This window comes from Ictalurus furcatus, chromosome 29 (genome assembly GCF_023375685.1).
Source record: "Ictalurus furcatus strain D&B chromosome 29, Billie_1.0, whole genome shotgun sequence".
Taxonomy (NCBI): Eukaryota; Metazoa; Chordata; class Actinopteri; order Siluriformes; family Ictaluridae; genus Ictalurus; species Ictalurus furcatus.
In genome coordinates this window covers 8454310-8481924 of record NC_071283.1, presented here as the reverse complement: position 1 = coordinate 8481924, position 27615 = coordinate 8454310, and the positions used below count along the sequence as shown (strand labels likewise).

The 27615-nt window shown below is 37.3% G+C and overlaps 1 protein-coding gene across 1 annotated transcript in view; it reads right to left on the bottom strand.

Annotated features, from left to right (window-relative positions):
* LOC128604023 (ATP-binding cassette sub-family C member 2-like) overlaps nt 1–27615 on the bottom strand; it is a 54874-nt gene that overhangs the window by 13599 nt on the left and 13660 nt on the right. The window contains 20 exon segments of the mRNA XM_053618794.1: nt 1202–1360; nt 4261–4404; nt 6454–6555; nt 7120–7246; nt 7369–7568; nt 7884–8039; nt 8527–8629; nt 8992–9139; nt 10433–10613; nt 11944–12111; nt 14399–14575; nt 17371–17497; nt 18334–18400; nt 19116–19200; nt 22223–22369; nt 23158–23295; nt 23677–23742; nt 25611–25865; nt 26979–27156; nt 27378–27562. Of these exon segments, the coding sequence (XP_053474769.1) occupies nt 1202–1360; nt 4261–4404; nt 6454–6555; nt 7120–7246; nt 7369–7568; nt 7884–8039; nt 8527–8629; nt 8992–9139; nt 10433–10613; nt 11944–12111; nt 14399–14575; nt 17371–17497; nt 18334–18400; nt 19116–19200; nt 22223–22369; nt 23158–23295; nt 23677–23742; nt 25611–25865; nt 26979–27156; nt 27378–27562 (2913 nt within the window).

Genomic DNA, 27615 nt, shown 5'->3' with positions numbered 1-27615 from the left:
GCATGGCTGTCATCCCAGAAGGAAGCCTCTTCTAAAGATGATGCACAAGAAAGCCCGCAAACAGTTTGCTGAAGACAAGCAGACTAAAGACATGGATTACTGGAACCATGTCCTGTGGTCTGATGAGACCAAGATAAACTTATTTGGTTCAGATGGTGTCAAGCGTGTGTGGCTGCAACCAGGTGAGGAGTACAAAGACAAGTGTGTCTTGCCTACAGTCAAGCATGGTGGTGGGAGTGTCATGGTCTGGGGCTGCATGAGTGCTGCCGGCACTGGGGAGCTACAGTTCACTGAGGGAACCATGAATGCCAACATGTTCTGTGACATACTGAAGCAGCGCATGATCAGTATGCAGTATTCCAGGATGGTAAGGACCCCAAACACACCTCCAAGATGACCACTGCCTTGCTAAAGAAGCTGAGGGTGAAGGTGATGGACTGGCCAAGCATGTCTCCAGACCTAAACCCTATTGAGCATCTGTGGGGCATCCTCAAACGGAAGGTGGAGGAGCACAAGGTCTCTAACATCCACCAGCTCCGTGATGTCGTCATGGAGGAGTGGAAGAGGACTCCAGTGGCAACCTGTGAAGCTCTGGTGAACTCCATGCCCAAGAGGGTTAAGGCAGTGCTGGAAAATAATGGTGGCCACACAAAATATTCACACTTTGGGCCCAATTTGGACATTTTCACTTAGGGGTGTACTCACTTTTGTTGCCAGTAGTTTCGACATTAATGGCTATGTGTTGAGTTATTTTGAGGGGACAGCAAATTTACACTGTTATACAAGCTGTACACTCACTACTTTACATTGTAACAAAGTGTCATTTCTTCACTGTTGTCACATTAAAAGATATAATCAAATATTTACAAAAATGTTAGGGGTGTACTCACTTTTGTGAGATACTGTACATCTATGGTGTTTACAGCATCTGAGACATTTGGTTATGTTTGAACACATGCACAAAATTAGAAGAACAGAAGATATCAGATTAACAGAATACATTCTCTAAATAACAAATTGCATGGGCTAAGATCCAGATGTCTGTAGTGGCTTTAATCCTATATAAAATATTGGTGTCTGCTGTTTATGTGACCACTTTATTATTTTAGTAAATGCAGAAATCAGATTCTGATTATTCAAGATCAGGCTTTTCATGTATATTTTTAACGGAATATACATGGACAAGGAATCTATGAATTACCTGTGGAATAATTGTTAATCGGCTCCTGACAGTGTGGAGGCCCAGGGTGGAGATGTCGATTCCGTCTATTATGATATGTCCCTCAGCTGCCTCCATGATGCGGAACAGACAGTTGGTCAGGCTTGACTTGCCTGCTCCTGTTCGGCCAACAATGCCAATCTGTAAAACAGTCATATAATACAGTCTACTTTTGCACTGATTAATTCTCATGATAATGATTTTAACTGGAATGACTGCTGTGTGGTTGGGTATTTGACCCCATGATCCCTCTCTCTCAACTGCTTATTAGAATAAAGACTCATTATCTGCATACATTTGTGAAGACATGACACTTTAGATATGTCTCCTGGTCTTCACTTCACATTTTATTTTACATATTGTGATTTGGAGTGCTGCCTCGCCTAACCCTGATATCTGGATTAGCTCAATTAAGATACACTGCACATGGCAGATATATTTCTCTCACAAGCAATTCAGTGTTTTTCAGTCACAGTATCAGTCACTAGCATGCACTGAGTCATACCTTTTGCTCAGTTGATGCTGAAATTGTCCGTGTCAGATTCAAAACATATCTGACAAATATACATAATTAGTTTAATTATATAGTTGATACAGCAACCAGGACATAAAAAAGTAACAATAATCCACATAAAGTATGTGTTTTGTACATGTACTCAGAACAGTTCTATACCTCAGACCAGGAGAATGTTCACAATTTTGATTAAACATCCAGACATCCTGGTTTTATAGCATTTAAGTAGTTCATTGTATCATTGCCAATCATCAAGTCTTGCCAATCTCAGTGCTTGCCAGAGTTCTGAGTCTTGTTATATGTGATTGCCTTTTTCTGCATTGAATCTTTGTTTTCTTTATCAGACCTGTCAGTGGAGTACTCACTGGCCTTGTTGAACGTCACTGTATTTTGACCTCTGCCTGACTTATTGTGGATATTTGGACTGCGATTTCATTTTGTTTGTTGCAAGCTTTATTAAAGTGCCCCTATTATGCTTTTTCAGATATTATCTTTCATGTAGTGTGTTATGTAGCTGCTTGTGAATGTAAAAAGTCTGCAAAGTTTAAAAAAATCAAAGTACACGACAAATGGAGTTATTGACTCCCAAAAGAAAGAACCGATTCTGAACAGCCCGAAAAGAGTCGTTAGTAATTCCAGACTTACTTCCTGCACAAACCTATGTAGGTTTGTAACAAAAAACCCACCTCTGGTCTTCATTGTCTGTTCACGAACAACGTGTACTTTGAGCCTACCTCAAACGCTACAGTTGTAGTTGCCCTGAAAGAGTTAGGTCTCTGTTGTCACCATATCTGGAAGACGTTTTCTGCACTGCAAAAACAAAGCCAATTTGCATGTCCTGTTCTTGCCGTGTTTGCGAATGTGGTTCGGGTTGATCTACTGATGTATCACTATTGGACTTGGGCTCAAATTGATAACGTAAAACCAATGACATTATTACATAGCTGAAATTCAGATACGGTAATGGTTGTTTCTTTTCCGACACGCGTTGTAAGCAGTAGACTAATCTAATACACTGGGAGATCTGAAAAATCAGAGCAGAGTAGGCTCTTTGAAAGGAGGAGTTTAGGATCAACAGATCCTTGAGCGCGTTGTTTGTGACACTGAGAAAAAGAGGTGATGCAAATTATGAACCTTTAAACCTCTTGCAAATGAATCCTCACCCAAATTCACATCAGGGGTGTCAGGATAAGGGCAGTATTGGAAGGAGTATTCATTCCCCTATACAAAAAGACTTTGGATAAAAGCATTTGCTAAATGAATAAATGTAAATGTAAATGTAGTACAGTGAGGTCAAGATAATGAGTAGATTCTGTATAATCATTGTACCAAAGGAAAATCCAAAAGGTTAAATCAAGAGACCGAGATAGATGGTCAAACTCATCATAGACCATCAGTAGGATAACAAGGTTCCAAATGTACAAAACCACAATCTTTGGCAAGACTTTGCAATGGATGAATGATTTTGAGCTTATATTCCAAGAATCTAAACTGGAAATGTTTGGCAGAGGTTGTGTCTGAATGCTGGGGACTGTAACCTCTGCTGGCATGGCATTTCTTGCATGTGTTTAATCAAATGAAGAATACATTTGTTTAATTCAGGAGTAGTATTGTTCAAAATACATCTGGAGTGCAAGCGGTAAAATACTAAACAATAAAGTATAAACAATAAAATTCATGAAACAATAAAATAAAATTGCTGTTAAAGATTTCTGGTAAAGAAATCTTAAAAGAGCTTGCAATAGATATTGATGAAAAACACCTTGTAAAAACCTCAGTTTTGACATATTCACTATGTTAGTTTCTCAGACTGGTGGCTTTTAATTGATCCTCTATAAATTCTCACTGAACACCGAGTATAAACAAACAACACAACTGATGATGTGTTATATGTGAATACAAAAACAAATGATGTGTTATATTTGAATATAAATTGCAGGACTTTATACCTACTATAGTTCATTATAATGTCCAGTTTAACCCTGCAGATCACAAAAGTTACTTTCTCCTACTTTCTGAAGTAGTAACTAAAGCATGCATCATTCCATAGTTGTGAAAAAATGGGAAAACATAGTTATATTGCAGTGCTTCGTGACAAAATCCACTCATGTAGCTGAATACTAGGGCTGTAACTAACAATTTTTTTTCAAAATCAATTAGTTGGTCGATTATTTTTTTTAAATTGATTAATTAATCGGATGGGGGGCAAACTTTCAATACCAATTGTTCTTTTATTTAAAATAAAATCCACAAACTGAGTGTTACAAAAATCCAATTATATAGGACTGAAAAGAACCCAATACACACACACACACACACACACACACACACACTAGAATATATATTATTAATTCAGGACTATAGTTTAATTCAGTGCTTTTTGTGCATCCATAAAAAATAATGCATAAATACTTTTTGTGCCTCCATGCATTTCCAAACATTTTTTAAAAAGAGGAAAAAAATACAACACTGCTGTATCACCAACAACCGGTGTATCGTTACAATCCTCAACTTAAGCATGCTTTACCTTTTCAGTGTTTTCAATGTTGCAGGTGATGCCATGAAGAACAAGCTCCAGCTCCAGTCGGTATCGGACCTTGTAGTCCTCAAACCGAATCTTCCCTGCAGTGGGCCAATCGTTTGGAGGACATTTATCTGTGAGCCATGGAGCCTGGACACAGAAATTAAAAAGAAAATAGGCCTAAATCATTTTGTAAGTCCATATCAAGACATCTTTAGACCCTTTTCCTTAGAGTCTCTAGACAGCAATAAAGAATATCACACAGAACAATTCAGTACAATCATACTTATACATATTGCTCTACTATATTTGCATATATGCTACTAATAGCCTTTGTATTTACACACAGTAAATGAGGGGAATGAAAGACACCAATAAAACAGTCAGAAAATAAGTGATATTCTGTCCCAGGTGTTAATATTCCAGGGAATCTCGAGCTATCTCTGATCATGGTTGTGTCTCCTTGCTTGTGTTACTTGACCTTAGTGCAGCTTTTGATACTATAGATCATACTATTCTCCTTGATAGATTAGAAAATGTTGTTGGCATACAGTCCTCTCTTGGCTTAGGTCTTATCTGACCGATCGCTATCAGTTCGTAGATGTAAATGGCAACTTCTCCACGCATACCGAGGTTAAATTTGGTGTTCCACAAGGTTCTGTTTCAGGCCCACTGCTTTTTACTTCATATATGCTACGTCTGGGTCAAATTATTCGTACATATGGAATTAGCTTCCACTGTTATGCTGATGATACACAGTTGTATGTTTCAGCAAAGCCAGACAACAGACAGCAGCTGCATAAAGTTGAGGAATGTGTGAAGGACATTAGGATGCTTATTAACTTCCTTTTACTTATTTCTGACAAGACAGAAGTACTTGTACTAGGACAACATAGCTAGAAGTAAGATTTCTATTTACACAGTAACTCTGGATGGACTTTCTGTTTCATCATGTACAGCAGTAAAAGACCTTGGTGTGATTATTGACTCTAGACTTTCATTTGACGCTCATGTAGATAATATTACTAGGATAGCCTTCTTTTATCTCAGAAATATTGCTAAGATAAGAAATATATTGTCACTACATGATGCAGAAATATTAGCTCATGCTTTTGTCACCTCTAGGCTAGATTATTGTAATGCTTTACTGTCTGGATGTTCCAGTAGGAGCATAAACAAGCTCCAATTAGTCCAGAATGCAGCTGCAAGAGTCCTTACTAGAACCATGAAGTATGACCACATCACCCTGATCTTATCAACACTGTATTGGCTCCCAGTAAAATTTCACATTGATTATAAGATACTATTATTGACCTATAAAGCACTAAACGGTCTCGAAATTTTAGTCTTCTATGATCCGCCACGCCTACTTAGATCAAAAGGTGCAGGCTATTTGTTGGTACCTCGAATAGTGAAGGTTACAGCAGGGGGAAGAGCTTTCTCTTACAAAGCCCCACAGTTATGGAACAGCCTGGAGATTGTTTAGGATGGTACCACTTGAAGTACCATGGAAATGGTTTTGGACCTCAATTCCACATGAACATTCGCGCTGTGGTTGCTGGGACTATGATTGCTATTATGGCCTTGGGATTGCAATTACTACATGCAGTTTTGCACTCAGGTCTCCTTTAGTGAACAGTGGACTAGTTCAACAAACAGACTTCATGTTAAAACCATAATGAACTTTCTTTTACTTTCACACTGTCCGTTGTTACCCGGATGAGGATGGGTTCCCTTCTGAGTCTGGTTCCTCTCAAGGTTTCTTCCTCATATTATCTTACGAGTTTTTCCTTGTCATCATCGCTACCGACTTGGTCAATAGGGATAAATTCACACACTTAAAATCTGTATCCTGTGTTTATATATTTCTGTAAAGCTGCTTTGAGACAATGTCCATTGCTAAAAGTGCTATACAAATAAAATTGAATTGAACTGAATTAATATCACAGCACAGCAAGTAACCATAATTTATCACACTTAAATAATCAGCAAACAGCTGATTTGGGCAGAAAAAGATTAAGAGTCATTAAGAGTAATTTGTTTGTATGAACACTGAGCATCCTTGCACCCATTGTTTCTGGGATAGACTCTCACCAACTGCTAATGAAGGAATGAAAAAATGAATGAATGCCTCAGTATATTTTTTAAAAATTTCTATATTTACTTCTGTGGTAAATAAGATAACCACTTAAACACTACCTCATTTTTAATCTCTGTGTATTCGCTGACCCTTTCCACTGCAACGATGTTCGTCTCCAGCTCCGAAGTCATTCTCACAAGCCAGTTCAGTGTCTGAGTCACCTAAAGGGTTTTCAAGAGAGAAGTTAAAAAAATAAGATATCTTTGTGATGAATGCCCACAAAGAAATAAGAATAAACAAACACCCACACTTAAGCAACTGGTACCCGCTCAAAAGATAAATGAAAAGAAAAAAATAGTGAGCAAAATCCATGCATTAGAATATATATATTTTTTTATGTTGGATGTGAGATTACTATGAAATGCTTAAAATATTTGACAAAAATATAAAAATAAAAACAAATGATACATAGTTATGATGTTCAATCACATGAACATGTGATTGAACATCAATGTTCATGTGATGAACAATGTTCATGTTCATGTTCATGTTCATTGTTCATGTTCATGTGATGAACAATGTTCATGTGATGAAAATGTTCACACTTTATAGCAGGCTAATTTAAAGTCTACCCACTGGATTTGTGTAAATTCCAGTTGCAAACTTCCAATTGCAATTCTAAAAATCTTTTTGCCAAAACTATGTTTATGTGTCTAGCCTAGTGTAACTTCAAATGGGTACCATGAAAATTGTTCTCACAAATGTTGTATTAGTGGTGGTCTCACATTTAAGGCATAGGAGATTGACAGTCCAACCAACCCACTGTCCAGGGAATCTCGAGATATCACGGCAAACAATGCTGAGAAAAACACCACCAGATTACCCAGGAACTCCAGTCGGATGGCTAGCCATCTGCAATTTCAAATTCAACATGCAACAGTCAAAAAATAGAACTCAGAGAAGATGATTAGAAAATGGAGGAACCATTTTCATATAAATATTGTAAATATAACACAAATTTCAAAGGTAAAGACCTATTAGAAACAATCCAAGGGTAGTTGCTCTTGAGGTTGTTATCAATAGTGACTTTGTTGTGTTCCAGAAAGCGATCCTGATGTCTATAAGCTTGAATGACAGAAAGGCCAGATACCGTTTCACCAAAATGGGAGTAGATGGGAGAACGGGAAACAGAGTCTAATCGCCTCAGCTGCCTTGAAGTGGCCACATAGAACCTCTGCAAAACAAAACAACATGGAAGAACATAGAGACATTCTGCCATGCTAATACAAACATACTGTTATCCTGATTCAAGAATATCTATAGAAAAATACTTGGTCAGATTAAATAAAAAGAGAAATGCCTAATTATTTCACATAGTTTTGGCATTATCTTCACAAATCTTCAAGGAGTTTAGAAGCTGTGAAGATATGTGAATGTAACATTTTGGCCAGTGTTACCAAAATCAACCTTGCTAAATGTCAAGTCTATTTGGCATACACTAGAAACATTGTCAAATTTGGACTCTATTGTAAATAGGTTATTATATTACCTGCACAAAGAAATAGACCACAGCAAGAGGTACAATGACTGCTGTGAAAATTGGAGTGGCAAGACAGATGACAAATAAGGTGCCAAGGACGCCAAACAGACAGAGGATCCAAGAACGGAAAGACATGGGGATCATCTCGTCCACTGTAAGCATGTCCTAAATGAGAGCAAAACATGCTTATATACTCCATGTGCTTCATATACGAGTATCACCTTAGAGGCAAAGGATTGAAAAACTGGTTGATGTTGTTGCCATCTAGTTATTAATTATATGCTGCTGGCCAAGGTTAGCCAGGTAACTTCTGAAGTATGCATTTAAAACTTCTGTTGGACCAACTGAAAGATTCCATAGTATAATGCAGCGATTTCAGTATTTCTAATTTTACTATACTGTACATGTTAATATCACAGTCTGCAGTTTAACATCATAGTAATTATTTTTATATCAAAATATTTGCACTGGAGGACAAAACTTAAACATCAGAAACTGCACAACGTCCCAATACTTACATATCGAATCATACCTGAGCTTTGACTTCATGAACAAGCCTCTCTTGGTTGAAACAACTCAAGTCCAGAGCTTTACGAGTTTTCTTAGAAACAAAATTAAGGTTAATTTTTGGGACATTTAGATTTTTACATACCTTTCCAGTCTCCATTGTTTCCTTTTCAATCAGCCTCTGCCCCTTCTTGGACTCTTCTGTAGCTTTTGTAGGTCTAGCTGAACTGTTCCTTCTTACTTTTAGGCTAATTGAAGGGGACACAATTTATTACATGATAACAAACATTATGCACTGGTTTGCTGCTGGTCCACAGATTATTCATAGAATGTTCCATTGAGAGAGACGCATGTGAAGTTCATATTAAGTGTGAGGAATTCGCAGTATGTTGAAATGAGAGTATCTGAGTGAAAGCACTGTTAGACACTTTTAAGTAGTGCGTGTTGGGAGGAGAAGGACTGTAAATGCCAAAACCTGTTGCTTGGTAACCTACCCCAAGCGTTTAGCATCTGTTTTTGTTTGACAAATAGAAGGTTGCTGTATTTCTCTATATTTTACACTCAGATGTGACTAGTGACTAGTAGACTAGCATGTGGAGTCTAAACAAACCTGCCATTGCGCATTGTATGACGCTGGCTGTGACGTAAGCTGTTTTCTCTCTTCAACATGACAGCGACTACATCCTCAGCAGGACTGTCAGGTTGTGGCTCGTGACTCTCAGGAACAATTTCAACCTCCTCAATATCTGAAGCTGATTCTAAGAAAATGAATAAAAATCAATGAAGTATCATCAAGTGGAACCAAACAGAAATAAACTCAAGGACTTCCTGGAATTTCTTTAAAGGGACAATTCAACCATCTTGTCCTTGAATGGTTCTGAATGGAAGAAGACATCAAATAATAATTCTTGTTTGGAGATTAAATACCTCATAAATGTATTAGGAAAGCTGTACCCCCAGAAAATCTAGGACAAGTTATGGATTTATTAAATATATATAAATTCCTATGTACTTTCTACCTGCATTATCACCACATTGTTTTAATAGGATTGTTTGTGCACAGGGTATACAGGTGTGGACAAATAATAAAGAAAAATCATTAAAGTAGCCCACCAGAAATGTATAAGCTCCAATGGGCTGCCCAGTTTGCCCAGAAACCTAATTTGCTAAGCTAAGAAATGGTAGCTAATTGAATGTAATAATATATGGTAAGCTAGTTAGCCAGTTACATTTACATTTACATTTATTAATTTAGCAGACGCTTTTATCCAAAGTGACTTACAGTTAAGTGCATTAGGAAAACAAACACATATGAGAAAGTCTTCATGTTGCCTTAGTCCTTATCCTCTTCTAAAAGAAGTTTCAGATGCAGCTCATCATGTTTGTGCACCCAACAAAAAGTCAACCAATATTTCATTTCTGAGTTTCCTAGCATCACACAGTATTATTGTTATACACAAGGTATTATTCATGCCTGCCTAGCATCTATTTTTTCTTTATATGTTTAATTGCAAAGTGACTGCATGTCGCAGGAGGGTTACAGTATATGAACGCTTTCCGCTAACCACTCTCACACCAAAATGATTTTCCTGCATCCTTGTATGCTAGTTAATTTGCCAAGCAAAAGCTGTTTTACTTACAACTAGACAGCATTTTTGCCTATTTGTGTAGCGCAGCAGGTGACTCAGAAAGTGTAGCATGCCCTACAGTTACGGCATTGAGGTGTGTCATACCACCGTGAAGCGTGTTATGTTTAAATATTCATAGAAAATTAAATATTTTGTGTTGCAAAAGTCGACATGATGTAGGGTTTTTCTTTCTTCTGTGAACCGACTTGTCCAACAGCCAACTACTAATAACAAAACTATAGCTTGGACATGAAACCTACATGTGCCAGGTGCCCGGGCTACCGATTAGTCCAACCTTGGTATAAAATGTCATGAAATGTGTTTAGGTGGACCTATAGGTGTATAGGAGTCCAACTCTGGGTGAAATTACACTTTAATTTAATTGGATGTTTGTTTGCCACACTAATCCATAGAAGAGCTTACCCTTTTGTGCACTAGATTTGTTCTCCTCTTTAGAATATGTGTCCAAGAACTCAGAGAAAGCTCCCTTGCTGGCACGCAAACTGTCGAACGACCCAACTTCTGACACAACGCCATCCACTAAGACAACTATTTCATCAACATGTCGCAGAAAGCTGATCCCATGAGTTACCAGGATACGAGTCTGAAAAACAAAGCAAAGAATAGTGTCAGAATAACATTTTTATAGAATAAATAGAATAAATAGTCTGAACAGAAAAATCTCCTGTACAAGACCAATATGTAGAAATCTTCAAATCACTCATATTACAAACCTTTCTCTTGGTTATAACTCTTACCAAAATTAAGATATGTAATAAGCCTTATATGTTCAGATGAAATAGGAACTACTAGCATTCATATGTTATTTGTTATATATGTTATACTTACTGTTACCTAACCCTAACCTTACACACACACACACACACACACACACACACACACAAACATACACACACACTATATGGCCAAAGGTATTTGGACACCTGACCTGACCATCACACCCATATGTGGATCTTCCCAAAACAGTTGACACAAACTTGGAAGCACACAATTGTGTTTTTGCATGCTGTAGCATTACAATTTCCCTTCACTGGAACTAAGAGGCCCAAACCTGTCCCAAATCACATTGCCTCTATGCACAAAGCAAGCTCCATAAAGACAAGGTTTGCCAAGCTTAATGAAGAAGAATTTGAGTGTCCTGCACAGAGCCTTGACCTCAACCCCACTGAACACATTTGGGATGAATCAGAATAGTGACTGCGCACCAGGCCTCCTCACCAAACATCCCTGCCTGACCTCACTAATGCTCAAATGGCTGAATGAGCACAAATCTCCACATCCACGCCCCAAAATCTTGCTGAAGAGTGAAGGCTATTATAACAGCAAAGCAGGGCCAAATCTGAAAAGGGATGTTTAACAAGCACATGGGTGTGATTGGTCAAGTGTCCAAATACCATTTTTCAACAACAAAAGACTTCAAGGATATATTAATTGTATCAAATAACACAATAATTTGCATAAAGCGTCTATCTTTTCAGCTACTCATTCAACCCAGTAGCTAAGCATGTTGCTGGATCAAAGTTGGTACAAAGCTCTTATAGTGCAAAACTAAATCATTCAGCTAAAAGGTATAGTTTTCAGTCACCTATTTAGCTGTGGCAGTACACTCAGCAAATCTCCAATGACGGAAGTAAATGGTAAATGGTAAATGACGCACTTATATAGCGCTTTTATCCAAAGCACTTTACATTGTGTCTCATTCACCCATTCACACACACACTCACACACCAATGGTAGCAGAGCTGCCATGCAAGGCGCTAACTTGCCATTGGGAGCAACTTGGGGTTCAGTGTCTTGCCCAAGCACACTTCGGCATGTGGAGTCATGTGGGCCAGGAGTCGAACCTCCAACCCTACGATTAGTGGACAACCCGCTCTACCACCTGAGCCACAACCGCCCGTTAATTCAAGTACCTTATCTTTAAGCAGTCCATTGGGTCCAATCACCATCTCAAACAGATGTTTCCCCACATGAGCATCAACAGCAGAGAGTGGGTCTTCCAACAGGAACACATCCGCAGAGCTGTAGGCCGCTCGAGCCAGACTCACTCGCTGTTTCTGCCCTCCACTCAGATTGATGCCCTGAGGGTGTACAGTGTATTAATTGATTGTCAAGAACCACCTAGAGCACAATCTAATTTGGGGCTAATTCATTTCGGACCAATTAGTGGGATTCATTTGATTGCAATCTCAAACTGAGCTACAAATATTCAAATTCAGAACACACAATTGACATATATAGATATTTTAACAGTTTAAAACCCCCTCCACAGGGTGTCCCAAAAGTCTCCATACAGGGGATTAACACTTTATAGCAAAATGCCTTCCAAAATGTGTTCCTACTTAGTTTATATTGAATATATATTTTTGAGATACCCTTTAAGAATGCCTGATGAAAGAAGAACGTATTGAAATCATTCACACGGCTGGATCAGGAAGCTGATGGACTTTAACAGGAAACATGGCAAGCACATCACACACAGCAGTGTTGCCAAACAGGGAGCTAAAGTTGGGAGAGACGACTGCATGGTTGTTTACAAAGAAATGTACTCTAGAGCCCCTGGTATATGTGTTTTGAGTGAGATAGATTTGGCAAATTTGACACAAGCAACATGCACTTTTAAAAAAAAAAAAATAGCCCCAACATGACTAGCCTAATATTAAAGCTCAAAAAAAGTCTATATTTAGCTTTAACATGCCATTTCCTGATTAAAATGACTTTCAGATTGGTCAGTAATAGCTTTGAATGTGATATCAGTGGCAGACTGCATGGCATTTTTCTCAGCTAAACATTTCATGCCCTTTATTCATTAATCACACAAACAGAGAGTAAGTAAAAAATTAAGTAAAATCTGAGTTGCAGACAAATCTTAATTTGCTGAGTGCTGTCAGTGTTCAGGTTACAGACTCACTGCAGTAAACACATTTATGCTCTAGTTTATTTGTTTTGTATGACTCTACTGCATAGATATCATATTTAGCCTATATATAGCCTATACCTAGAACCCTTTAAAACGGTTCCATATATAGTATAGTGATAACAGTGTTCCTGTATTGTAGCTTGCCTATATAGTTTGTGTTTCTCGAGCACAAGAACAGAAGGGTTTCAGGCTCATGTCTGGTGATTTACATATTTGTTGGTTCTATATACAATCTGGAAAGTCCTGCCTCTGCATGAATTCCAGAGATTTTTCTGTCACTGCATTTTGACGGCATTTGTTAATGTGACTGGCAACGTCTCATTAATGGTGAACATCACAGAGGACATGTGTGACTATGACCATTAGAGAGTCATGAATACAGAATACTGATACATTTTCAGCAGATGGACTTGCTGCGGCTCTTTAGCTATACAAGTCAGGCTGCCAGGTTTCACAGAGTTGACTCGTTCATAAATGACACATCACTAGTTAGTTACACATATGTCCACATTAAATGTAATGTCACAATGCACAATGTATCGCAGTGATCACTTACGATCCGATTGCTTGAGACGGAAGTGTAAAAAGTCTAACTAGTCTAGTTGTTTGGTTTAAAAGGTTCAACCCTTTCAGACTTACATTATACCCTTTCATACTCTTACTGTGTGATTTGAAATTCAGTATCAGACAGTATCAAGAATTATATGCACATATTTAACACAACAGCAGCTTATGAGATGTCACACAATATATTTACATACAATACACTATAATAGGACACATTCATGCAGAAAATAACTCAGTTGTGGCAGATGTGTAAACTATTAATGACTAAGGATTCCAAACCTGTCTATACCGTCACTCATGTATGTTCCATATATGTAAGGAATAAAACATGACACGGGTATGATACGGCCTGATGCAAAGTCAAGTTACTGCTACCACTTGTGTTACCATGAACTGGATGATTTTCCTATAACATCACATCCCGGCAATTTGCCATTGATTACAATTTTTCAATTATTAATGAACAATATGTGCTTTTTAACCTTTTACAGTTACATTTTATGTTGTGGAACCTTTTCCTCTCTCTGGAAGTTACTAAAACAGAAAATAATGTTGTTCGTCATGTTACTGAGAAAGCAGAAAGTACAAACTCCTCTGTCCTGACCGGTTTTGTTTTCATGGCAGAAATGTACTGACCATTACAAAACGCTGACACCTGACACTCCTTACGTAAAGGTTCCATAAAAATCTCCTTACAGAAAATTTCACTATATCACCATTATTCAACATTTTTACTGTATCTGTTTATTATTAGCCATAGATTATGTAAATCAATCACCATACATGTCTCTTTGAATGAGGTGTTACTATATAGAGCTACTGTTATAGAAAATTAATCAACAGCTTCCGACTGATCAGCATAGCAAAAGACTTTTCATTACTTTCTCGCCGATTTCAGTCTGAGCTCCACCAGGAAGTAATTCCAGGTCTGGCTGTAATGCACAGGCTTCCACTACACTCTGGAACTTCTGCTCATCCTCATCTGAGCCAAACAAGATGTTATCCTTTACAGTAGTGTTCTGAATCCAGGCCTCCTGCGGCACATACGCTACAGATCCCTGAGTGAAGTGAAAGTTGAACAGGCAGGGGGAAGATAGGAGAGGAGAGAAAAATGAGAGAAGAGAAAACAAAGAAGCACTTTATTTAAGGATTGCATTCCAGTAGCTAGATGTCTAATTTAGCTCTTTCTGTCAATTGGCAAACCTACCTACATATTTCTAAAGGCCTATTCTCTTGTGTTAGTTATCATAAAGGCTATTTATCAATTCTGACATCAAGTTGATGTTAGATCTGAGTGAAATTACATTGTTTTTTGGAAGATTGTTTTGTGACCTTTCCTGGTTGACATATTTCAGAAAGTTTTAACAATTAATGATAATAATGTGACATGTAAACATTAAAGCCAAAATAATTTATGGTCATAAAAAAATACCCCAAACTTCACTTTGATGATGTAGCCAGAAAAAAAGTGTCTTTTGTTTTGCAATTATGTCATCACAATTGTTTGGGTTTGGGGGGGGGGGGGGGGGTGTAATTGTTTTATCTGTGTGATTTTCCCCAAAATGTATTTAATATACATAGTTAGTAGTATGGCATACGTATGGTTTCTGTGGTGGCATTAATTAGTGCGACACCTCAGGGTGTACATTTGTCTGTGTTTTTTTGCCTCAAGGAACAGACTCATTGTGAGTCCTAATAAGACATGCATCAGCTCTCCCTTTTAAACACTTAAAAGTGGAATATTATCAATGCAGTGTAATTTTTTTGTTAATCATGTAATATGAAACCTGGAGCTTCTGCATTTGTGACTCACTTTACATTTACAATACATTTACATTTATTAATTTAGCAGACACTTTTATCCAAAGCGTCTTATAAATAAGGAAATACAAGCAAAGCGATACATCAAGCGGAGAACAATACAAGTAGTGCTACCATGCAGGATTTATAATTGAGTTCTAGAGAAGCAAAGTACGCAGAGTAGAAATGTAAGAGCCAGTGTAAGGTTTATTTATTTATTTATTTATTTATTTATTAATAAATAATGTGGGGATTGGCATTTTAGGGGTTAGTTAAGTGCTCACGGAAGAGGTGGGTTTTTAACTGTTTTTTGAAAATAGTACAGATTCTGCTTTTGTGATAGATTTATGCTGTTCTGGATGGTCCTACATGATTGATCTCCCCCAAAAACAGTTGATGGTAACTTTTACTCTTGTTTCAGTAGATAATCTCACCTGGACATTGTAGACTTGCACCTAAGAAATGCTGCTATAAATATAAAGACTCATGCTAGCATGTGAGCTTGCATATTTAGCATATTAATATCAGTTTATCAGTATTTTTATCACTCCACTTATACTGTGTTCTTAGTTAAGTGAACGTAATTTCTCTGGTTAAAACTATTGTGCATCCATTACATGTGTAATTAGCCATTGGGATCAAAAGTATTTAATGTGATCTAGTGTTTTAATAAAAATAAGAGGGAGATGAACTGATGTGATGCCCATGGATTTCTGCGTTTTTTAAAGGTAAGACATCTGTTGAATTTTAAAATTCTAAAAGCTCTCTCTTTATTTGCCTTGAGACCCAGATGCCTTGTGAATGATGATAAGGAGTAAGAGGGAAATGAGCTAATGTGACATCTATGTATTTCTGTGTTCATTTAAAAAAATAATTCAGCTTGTGGTCGCCTCATTACTACATTACAGAGCATATGGTGAAGGACAGTTGTTAGGCTGCTACAATGACTTGGACTAACATTTTTGGTTTGTCAATGGTAAAGTTAGACTCTCTTTACTTAATGGCAAAAAAAGAAAGTATACACCACTTTGTCATTATGGTGTCATGGCATTGTTATTAGTAATCATGAAAATCTTACAAGCAGAAATACTGATCTGACTGTCTGTAAATTAGCTAGAGTTTGCTTTTGATGTGTGACATGGCAAATCATTACCATTATGTGATTCTGTGATATGAGAAGTGTACTGAGCTACAAATTAAATTTTCATAAATTTGTACAATAAGTCAGCATGGAAAGGAGTCCAAAACAACATACTGTGTCATGTGACTCAGGTGCTATGTTGATCAAAACTGATGAAAGCAGTCTTCATGACAGCTGAAACCTATTTGATTAAGCCTTTAGCCTATACGTGTTAATATACAGTAGGCTTAGGTCAGTTGTCATAGAGGGATTGTGCAGATCTCATGTAGCCTTATAAACATCACTCTAAAGCAGAGTGTTATTGAAAACAACACATCAACTCAAATTTAGCTTATATATTGGCACTGGCACTTACAGAAGAATAGACTCAAATGATCTATATCAGTGTTTATCAATCCTGGTCATACCGTACCACTGCCCTGTACATATTGATGTTTTTTGTCTGCCAAAACATATTGATGTTTTTTGTTTGTTAACCAAGTCAAAATCAGGTTGAAGTGGCTGGGCTAGATTAAGGAAAGCACTAGGCGGTAGTACTCCAGGACCAAGATTCAGAAACACTGATCATTATAAACTGCATTCCTGAGCTGAAACAAAATTTGATAGTACATTTACATTTTATGGCATTTGGCAGATGCCCTTATCCAGTGACAGCGCTGGAATTCACGATTTTCCGAGCAGTAATCCAACGTCTTAACCATTAAGCTACCATTGTCCCGTACATCAGCTTGAAAAGAATCTCTAGTGATTTCCACTGCTAATTGGCTTCTAATTTTTATGAAGCCCTGCACATTGAGGCATGTGTGCTCAAGGCAAATGCAAAAAATGAAGGTGCCTGTGGTTTCAACAGATCTCCATGCTGGGTGGAAGCAGAGTAGTGCACAAATAGCAGCCATTGATCTGCCTCACTACCTTGATGTGGACTGAGCCAGAGAGGTTGCGCATTTCCCCGAGCAGAGCTGAGATCAGAGAGGATTTGCCCGAACCCACTGCTCCCACCACAGCCACAAGGCAACCTGGTTTAATATCCAGAGACACACTGAGGAAAAAACACAGAGATATGGTTTTAAATGCAACGCTACCTACAGTACATCACTGTCATATTGTCATTATTTCATTTCAATTACTTTGACTGAACTGTCAACAGGCCAAACCTTAATTCACATTGCCCTCGAAATTAAAGACAGGAAATCCCATTTACACCAGCAGACACCAATAGAAAAATCATTTTTGGAAATACAAATATTTGCAATCACACATGTAGGTTCATGAGTTGTCTTTGAAAGGTAAAAGGTATATATGTTACATTTGAGCACAAAAGACTGCACTGACTGAATCTTAATGGTGTACTGATTTTCCAGTATGACTCAGCTGAGCAGTTAAAGCACATACTCACGCACACATGTCAACACTGGCAGACTTAATTGAACAAACATAATTGCAGGGCTGCAATTAGGCCAACAACTGATAAGTAATTGCTGACATTTTAATTTACATGTGATTTTACATGCAAATGCATTACACATATATAACATGTGCCTATATGTGATGTAAGTAGAAGGCATGAAACATTTACTAAATAAGAGAAAAAATAAAGGCTTTGCTTAGTATATATTGAGCATTCAGTTATACAGTATCCCTGCAGACAATTAGTCAGTAAATGTCTTTATTAGTAAGCATGTTATTGTTATTATTAATCATCTCGCCTGTCATCTCAGCACAGGTTAAGTCTTCCATTCTGCTTTGGTTTGTAGCAGATTTTCCTTATATCAGAAACTAAAGCTAAATCTTCAAGCAGAAATCAAAGTCTGCTGAAATTAATGACTTACTATTATGACTCACAGGCTGACAGAAGGAACAAAAAAAAAAACACACTTCTTCAGAGCTGGGTTGGAATCGGTCCCCCAGGTAAAAGTGCCGTTGCTCACATTTACTGCTGTGCCTGGTCAATAAAAAAAAAAAAAATCATATACAGTTAGCTGCAGTCTTCCAATTACAGGAAAAATACATGACAGTCTTAGCTTTGAACATTTTTTTTTTTTTTGGTCATTTTTAACATTAAAAATATACAGCATCAAAAACACCATTCATGTTGTTAATTAATGGTTAAAACGCCATTAATTCACCGTTAATGTATTACCATCATTACAGAGGGCAGCAATGTCAGCAAAATAGTTATTATGTTTTTGTATATTTCATTTAAATGCCTGATGTATGAATAATTCTCACATTTATATGATGTTTTTTAAACTAATCAAGGGTGGTAAATTAAGAGCTCGTAAATCAGTAACCAATGTCATATAATAACAAAACTCGGTTTAATAAAAGGACAGAGACATTGGGCCGTATTCAGAGTTAAGTGTGTATACTCAGGAGTTAATATTAGTACTGTGCAAAGGTCTTCAGAAATGCTGTAAAGCAAAGATGCTTTTAAAAAGAATTAAAATATTATGAAAAAAGAAGAACTTCTTTAATCTGCATTTTTATCAATAAAAATCTGGCAGCCTTAAAGACATGAACTAAAAGCAGGTGATTTTGTTCATCTAAATGGCACGCCCTGAAAATCAACAGCGAGAAGGGGTGCAATACTGTACATCTTTAAATATATGTAACTTTCTCTGAAAGCGGCCAAGTATGTAGAACTTGATTATGAGTACCCTTGTTGTCGCTGTGCTGCACTGCCATTGTGTCCAAATCATCTGCACCAAGAAACTTCTCCAGCCTTTTTTTGGATACGATTGTCTATGAAGAAAAGAAGGAAAAGGGATTTCAACTGCATGAAATATGTATAGCTTTATATAAATACAATCATGTGAAAAAATAAGTACACCCCATGGAAACTTTTGGCTTTTTTGACATATTTGGAAAAGCAAATATTTGATCATCTTTGAAACAGTGCCTATTAATAAAGTTGATATACTTTAACAAACCCACAAGGAAAATTAGCTTTTTCAATCATTTATTCAACAGAAATATCAATAGATGTGATATTCGTCTGTGGAAAAAGTAAGTATACCCTTATCCTCAGAAGCTAGTATTGCACCCTTTAGCAGAAATAACTTCTTGTAAGTGTTTTGCATAATTGTCCACCAGGCTTGCTGGAATATTTTTATTACTTTTCCATGCAATATTCTTTCAGTTACAAGATGTTTGAGGGTTTTCTTGCATGTACTGCCTGTTTCAAATCCCACAACATTTCAATGGGATTCAAATCTGGGCTTTGACTAGGCCATTCCATAATCCTCCATTTCTTCTTTTTGACCCATTCCTTGGTGGATTTACTAGTGTGGTTAGGATCAATATCCTGTTGAAAGGTCCACTTTCAGTTCAACTTCAACGTTTGGGCAGATGGCCTCACATTATCTTCAAGCACTCTTCTATATGATGCAAAATTCATGGTTGAATCAATGAATGCAAGCTCTTCAGTCCCCAGTGACACAAGTGTGTGAGTGGGTATATATATATATGTGTGTGCGTGTATGTGTTTGTGTGTGTGCGCGCGTGTGTGTGTGTGTATGTAGGATCTGAACCACAAGCAGGATATATAACCCACGAAAAAAATGACACATAAAATGAAAAACACATAAATAGACACTCTCAGAGAGAAAACCCAACAAATATCTCTGGAGGAAACGTTATAAACTGACTGCACTCAGTTGAATCCTCACTCAGCAAACACAGAGGAGCCACTTAAGTATGGCTTGTTTGAGTCTGCCTTATCTGCAACAATAGTGCAAGTGTTACAGACATCTCTGACCCAGGGCTGAACCATCTAACACACAGAAACTGCTGTCAAATCCAGTGATTTAGGCCTTTGGGCCAGACCAGATGGCTTACTCAACAGATAAATTCAAGGATCCTCACCAGAAAAGTGATAACTTCAGGAAGAAAGAAAGGGGGGAACTACCCCTTTAAATGAGACCTTTTGCTCCCTCAGGAAAGGATCTACACAAAGCCCCATGTTCACACATTTCACAATCAGAGCACTCCACATAGCCTACAGAAGCAAAGCCTGTGAAGATTAATACGTCTTTAAACAACTGCAGTCACCTATTTTCGCAAATGCTTTCGTCTGTTTTCTTCATGTTTATAACCATTAAGTTGCCAGTAATTGTTCGATTTATTTAGCATGTATTAAATAAAGTAGTAGTACTAGTATGATTATTGTGTGGACTTAACAACAGTTAAATATATGTCTTGTGTGGTATGTGTGTGTTCATTGAGTGAAGGATCCTGAAGGATAAGAGTAATGAAATTCAGGTAGAATGTCTATATGTACAGGTTAATATTTTGAACAAAGTTTGTTCCACACATCATGAAAAGTGTGGAAACACCCATCTGCAGAGACAATGGAGAATATGGCTTACACCCCACCCTAAAACAATGTTTGATTGAAGGAAACATTCTGGGGCTGGCCTAGACGGAAAGAGTTAAAATCCAGTGACACCAAAGAAACGCTCTCTCTGCTCTTGGTGCTCTTTTGGCTCTCGCTCATCTCTTATCTCTTCTCATCAGAAGAAGAACAGAGGCAGTGGAAAGTCTCCAGTCAACATCTGCTCAGAGACCCACCACCAGTTCTTCAAACATCCCTCATATTAGACTCCATTTCATTCATCATTCAGATCGGTCTTCTGAGACGCTACTCAAATGCCGACCAGGCCACAGACAAATAACCATCGTGGGAATCCCCTCAACACCACGACGTAACGAGGAAATCCCCTCAACTGGCAAGCACAATACCCCAGAATCTAGCTAAGACTGGTGCTTATAATAAGTTTAAAGCCCTTAAACAGAAGTGAAATTAGATTAATAAGTTGATGCTTCGTTCAGACCATGGTCTGTGAAATAACATACAGTGCTATAAACTTGGAATGTAATTCACTCTGTTAAAAGCCATTTGTACCCATGTTTGTGTGTGTGTGTGTGTGTGTGTGTGTGTGTGTGTTAGATTAGTTTCTATGTCGTAGAATAGGTTAGTAAAATCTCGTCTGTTCTTAAACATAAGTGTCTTATTGTTTACGAAGTCTATTGCCTTGAACTGCCGATCTTGCTATGTGCTCTTAAAATAATGTTTCACTATATCTAGGATATTATTGCCAGTGATGTTCTCCCCGTGCTGCAGGGGTTTCCTCCGGGTGTCCAAAGACATGCATGGTAGGCTGACTGGCGTGTCTGAAGTGTCCGTAGTGTATGAATGAGTGTGTATGTGATTGTGCCCTGCGATGGACTGGCACCCTGTCCAGGGTGTACCCCGCCTTGTGCCCGATGCTCCCTGGGATAGGCTCCAGGTTACCCCGCGACCCTGAAGAAGGAGTAAGCGGTAGAACATGGATGGATGGATGAATGGATTATTGCCAGTGGCCACGGAGGTAATATCTAATGCATAAATACACTAATTTCAACTTATGGCTGGATGAATAGTTGATCAGAAATACTAAATTAGCCAAATTTCCCCTTCCGAGCTAATCTGCTAGTGTCTCCTACGTAGTTTATGCAGAATATAGGTAACTTAATCTAAATATGTAAACTTTCATTACATATAATGGTGGAGAATGCAACAACTTAATCTAAACAGCTAATTCTCCCTACACACATACATACATACATACACACACACACACACACACACACACACACACATATATATATATATAACATACAATATGCATAATATATGGAAAACACAAAAAACAGGGCATCCATAGACAATAAAAATCTGCAAAACTACATGAGACACCAAAATATGTGTGCGCATACTGGGTACCTGTACAATGGAGGAAATCAGCATGGGGAGCATGGCCAGAGGAAAACGCAGTATGTTGAAGAGAGAGATGGACGTAAAAGCTTTCTGTGCATCTAAGATGTTATCCGGACTCACAGACACAAAAACAGCAAAGGTCGCCAATGATACCTGAAAAACACACATTTCACAGCAACTCAAACATAGGGTCATATGCACTTCCTTCTAAATTGTTTGCAAACTACGAAATCCATCAGTCCACGACCTCTAGTCAAGCTTCTAACCCCAGTCAAACAATCCAGATTTTTCTGTCTCACTTCAGTATTGCTGAAGGTATCTGTAACGACTATGAATCTTAGTTCTGTTTCTGTTTTGATGTGTTTTGACTGTTTTCCTGCATCACATTTCCTGATTTATCCTCATCTAGTTTACACCTACATGTGGATTAATTATCTGACCATTTGCCTGCCTGACATTTTTGAGTATTACTTAGCCTTTTTGTTTGTTTGCTACATTGCACTTGTAACTTCTCTGCTTTATGGCAGTTAAAGGTGAGAAAAACCCCACATATTTTGGAAAAATTCACTTAGCTAAATTAATCATCAAAAAATATATTGTAGTTGTATTTACAAATTTTAGAAAGTTTACCTAGAGTGTGATACTTTGGCCTGTAGTGAGGTTTTTTGTTGATTTATACATTTTTTAAATACATTTTTTTTAAAAAACAACAACAAATCAATACTGAACACTAATCAATCAATCATACAATAATTAAAATATTTTTATTTAAAATAAATAATATAATTACAAACTATACCAAGAATGATGGACCTTTTCCTTATTTGCCATATTATTAATTAAGAGACTGCCTATTTGCAAAAAGAGCAAAAGAATACATTCATATATAAGCAGATGAGATGTGTGAAATGTGAACCCTGTTTGAAACCCATCACACCCACCAGAGCTGGAGCGCAGGAGAAGATAAAGGTGGAGACGGACGACAGGTAGGCGAATTTCCTCATCACCTTCAACTCCTTCTCTCTAATGTCTTGAACTTGATCCTGGAAAGAGAGCTCCCAAGCATAAAGCTTAAGAATCTGCAAAACAATGGGGGTTGTGAGAGAGGAAAAAGAAAGGGCAAAAAAGGACGTTAAAGACAAGGACAAAGGAGATAAACACTCAGGCATTCTCCAGGCACCCCAGGTGGGTCCAACATAAAAGCAGCTCACAGCTCGATATTTAAACTGAGAATAAGTCATTGCAGGGTCTCACCCTTTCAGTGTAGCATATTCATTATGCAGTCACCTTGTAAACAACCTGACACAATATGACCAATTTTCTGAATCGAAAAATGATGGCTTTAGTTTAGGTTCAGGGATTTGTCATTGCGTTGCCTGAACGCCCCAAAATATCAAATTTCCTCTCCAGTACTATATAATTAACAGCTTATTCAATGTGATATGAAAGAGACTGCCTACCTTGATGCCGTTCAAGATTTCAGTCATCATTTTCATGCGTTTGTCTTTAAACTTCATGTTTTCCATCTGAAAATGAAACATTGTGAATGAAAAATGGAGATAATTGATGTTTTTTGAAAAGCAGGAAACTATCTATGAAGTAGAGGACAATAGAGCGCATCCTGACCAGCTGTCTCACTGTCTGGTATGGGACCTGCACAGATCCCACAGCGGACAAAAGCTAAGATGATCATTAGGGTCTCTCTACCCATCGTTGATGCCTCTGTCAACAACCACTGCATCCATAAGGCAACCAGCATTGTACACGCGGCCCCTCCTACACTTCTTATGGAATCTTTACCCTCCTGCCATCTGGCAAAAGGTACCAGAGCACAGCTACCTCCACCAGACTTCACAAAAGCTTCTTCCCACAGGCAGTCAGAATACTCAACACCCCACTGCCTCCCAAAACACAGCTGCACTAATCAAACCCTTCTCAACACCCTCTGCATAGTCAATAGCTTACATACAATTCTTTGCACTGGTTCAACCCTGTTCTGTCCTGTGTACTTATTGTATATTTTACAGTATATTTTTACATGTATATTTTTCATCTCACACTGTTGCATATGTGCACTTTGTGTAGTCCTGTGCACTGTGCTATTGCATTGTTATATGTTCAACCAAGAGCCTGGCGAAATGACATTTTGTTCCAATAAATATGAGCTATATATGAGAGGAATGACAATGTAAAACCCACAGGACTTAACTTGGCTTGAATATAGAGTTCAGTGCATAAGTAACCCTGTTGGCTCTGTACTCCAGCACATTAGATTTGAACTAGAGCAGCAGGTTAAATGTGCAGCACGGGACATTTAAAGCAAATCCATTTCTGTGAATATTTTGTCCTTATTAAACAACCCACCAGCTGCAGATGACTCAATTAGAATAAACTCCAGACATTTTGGAGGTTCTCTTATGCATGAATTAATTCTGCAATAACATTCACTTGACAAGAAACTTATTTACTTAATTCTGGTCCTCTTCACTTAATATTAAAGTAAAGGTCCACTTAATTCCAGTGTGCCGCATACAGTGTAAAAGAAGTGTGTTACTTCTTTAGTTATTTAAGGACCTCACAGCATTTTATGGCATATATTGAAAATAAAGGAGACAAAATAAAACTAGCCATGAAAATGGTATTTGTAATAATTTATAAATGCATTTATAATGTGTTATAAAGTATATGCAATGCTTGGCTCGAACCAACAAATAAGGAGTCTTCTCAGGTCGACATTTCTGTATTATAAATTCTTTATTCTAATATTTTGAGATACTAGATTTTTGATTTCCATGAGCTGTAAGCCATAATCATCAAGATTAAAACAAAAAAAAGGCTTGATATATTTCACTTTATGTGTAATGAATCTAGAATATATGAAAGTTCCACTTTTTTATTTAAATTACAGGAAAAAATGAACTTTTCCACAATATTCAAATTTCTTGAGGTGCACCTGTTTAAGACAGGTTCTGCACTATCACTTGTAATATGAATACTACTGCAAAGCTGTATTATATTATTTGATTAATATTAATTTCGTTTAAAAAAAAACTATAATGGAAAATGTCCGTCGACCCCCTTTTTGTTCCATGACTAAGATGTGACGATACGACAACTGTCACAGTCAGTTTTATAAATGGCATCTGCATATAAATGGCATCTGCCAAATGCCAAATATATATATATATATATATATATATATATATATATATATATATATATATATATATATATATATATATATATATATAAATGCATTTATAATGTGTTCAACATGAATGTTTCATAGGAAGTGTGCCATAAGACCAAGTAAATGAAAAGATTGTAGTACATTTTACCCACATTCAGTGTGGTAATTTCAGACTAAGAAAAATTCACAATAGTAACAAAGTACCTGCAAAGACCTGGATTTGGTGGCCAGTAACCCATTAATGGGAACCATAAGCAACATCACCAAGAGACCGGCGAGAACAGAAGGCCCCAGTTCAATCCACAGAAATGCTATGGACATAACAATCTGCAGTGGACACGACCACAACAGGTGGATAAAGTTGGTGACATCATTGAAGCGCTGAGCATTGGCTGACATCAGATTGACTGTTTCCCCTACAGTGGACTCCTTCCTTGCTTTATTAGACATGACCAGTGCCTGAAAGAGAGAACAAGTTATAAAACTGCACAACCAATGCCTCAATATTACAGTGATTGATTACCTAGAAGTTAAAAATATACATGGGATACAGGAAACAAATTTTAAATTTAAATTTCAAATAATTCTGAATGATTGGCAAGGTTGGAAAGTTGAAAGAAAAATATTTTAAGGATTATTTTCTACTAATAATGGGCAATATTCAGAGTTGGCATATTGTGGTTACATCAAACTGTCAGACATTGGCTCTGAATATGAAGAAAATTAAGAAAAAACACTCCAAGGGCAGAATCGCACCCTTAAGACACCCGTTTTCTTTTAGATGTGCGTAATTCCGGTGTGAGTAACTCTAGTCTATCTTCTGAGTTCAGGTTAAGTAAGACTTCATTAATTAAGTCTGAGGTCTGAATACTGATGAGTACAATTTGGTTTCAAATCCTCATTGTGTGCACCTAACTCCACTCTGAATATTGCCAAATTAGATTACTGGCTATTAATCTTAGTATATACTGTATATATCTATAATTGGTATTATCCTACACAGGCTTGTGGGGAGTCTAGAGCCTATCGCAGGGGACTCAGGGCACAAGGCTGGGGACAGTCTGGATGGGGTGCCAATCCATCGCAGGACACAGTCACACACCACAAACCTATTCATGCACCATGGATCATTTGGAAATGCCAATCAGCCTACAATGCATGTCTTTGGACTGGGGGAGGAAACCAGAGTGGGCAGAGGAAACCTCCAACCCTGGAGGTAATTAATTATTACTAATAATTAATATTAGTAATAAAAAAAACTAATAATACTAACTTAGTACATTGTATGAATAAGTAGAATATAATTGATTAATGTTTTATTTTATCATAATGAAATTTAATTTGGAATTTAAATTACTTAATAAAAATTACTACATTTGTTTCATGACCAATGTTTTAGTACTGTTGTGCGTACACATTAATTTGATAATTCACTTTCTATTTTCCTCTGTGCAACACAAAGCGCTCAGGGCACAAAACTACCAAAGCACGGTGTGAAGTTATAAAAATAAAACATTCATGAAGACAAAATAAAATGGCATATAAAAATGATTTAATAAAAGATTCTCGTACCTTCTTATACACCACTACCATGATTGCTGTGCGTACTTTCATACCCAGAGCAAAACAGCGCTGAAAATACTGTTGGAGGAACAAGGACTGAAGAATTGCCACAATCAAGAGCAGTACAGCATAAATGTAACCCCACCATATATAAATCGATTTGTCCTGCGTGAAGGATATCATGACCCTGTGACAAAAAAAAAAAAAAAAATTAAATTAAATATCATGGCAAATCACTAGAACATCAAAACTGAGCAAAAAAATACAGGCAATATGCCATAAAAATTAAACACTGAGTCTGTATGCAAGTGGCATTTTGTGAAAGCTTTACAAAACATGCCCTAAAAGAATAGCATCTTTTTGAAATTTCAGAGGTGTGTAAACCATCAAGAAAATGAAGTGACTCACTTGAGCAGCTGTGGACTCACAAATGAAAGAAGGTCTTGTAATAGTTTGAAGATAGCAGACTCTATAAGTGCCCATTTAAAGGTTTTCATAATTGTGGGCACCAGCCAGGAGTCAGGATAATCTGAAGCATTGTCCTTTTTTTCCTTCTTTTCCTTCTTCTTTTCTGCCTTTTCTCCTCTCTCCTCCTAATCACAAAAATAAAAGCAAAGATCAAATGAAGAAGGTGAACTCTTTTAAA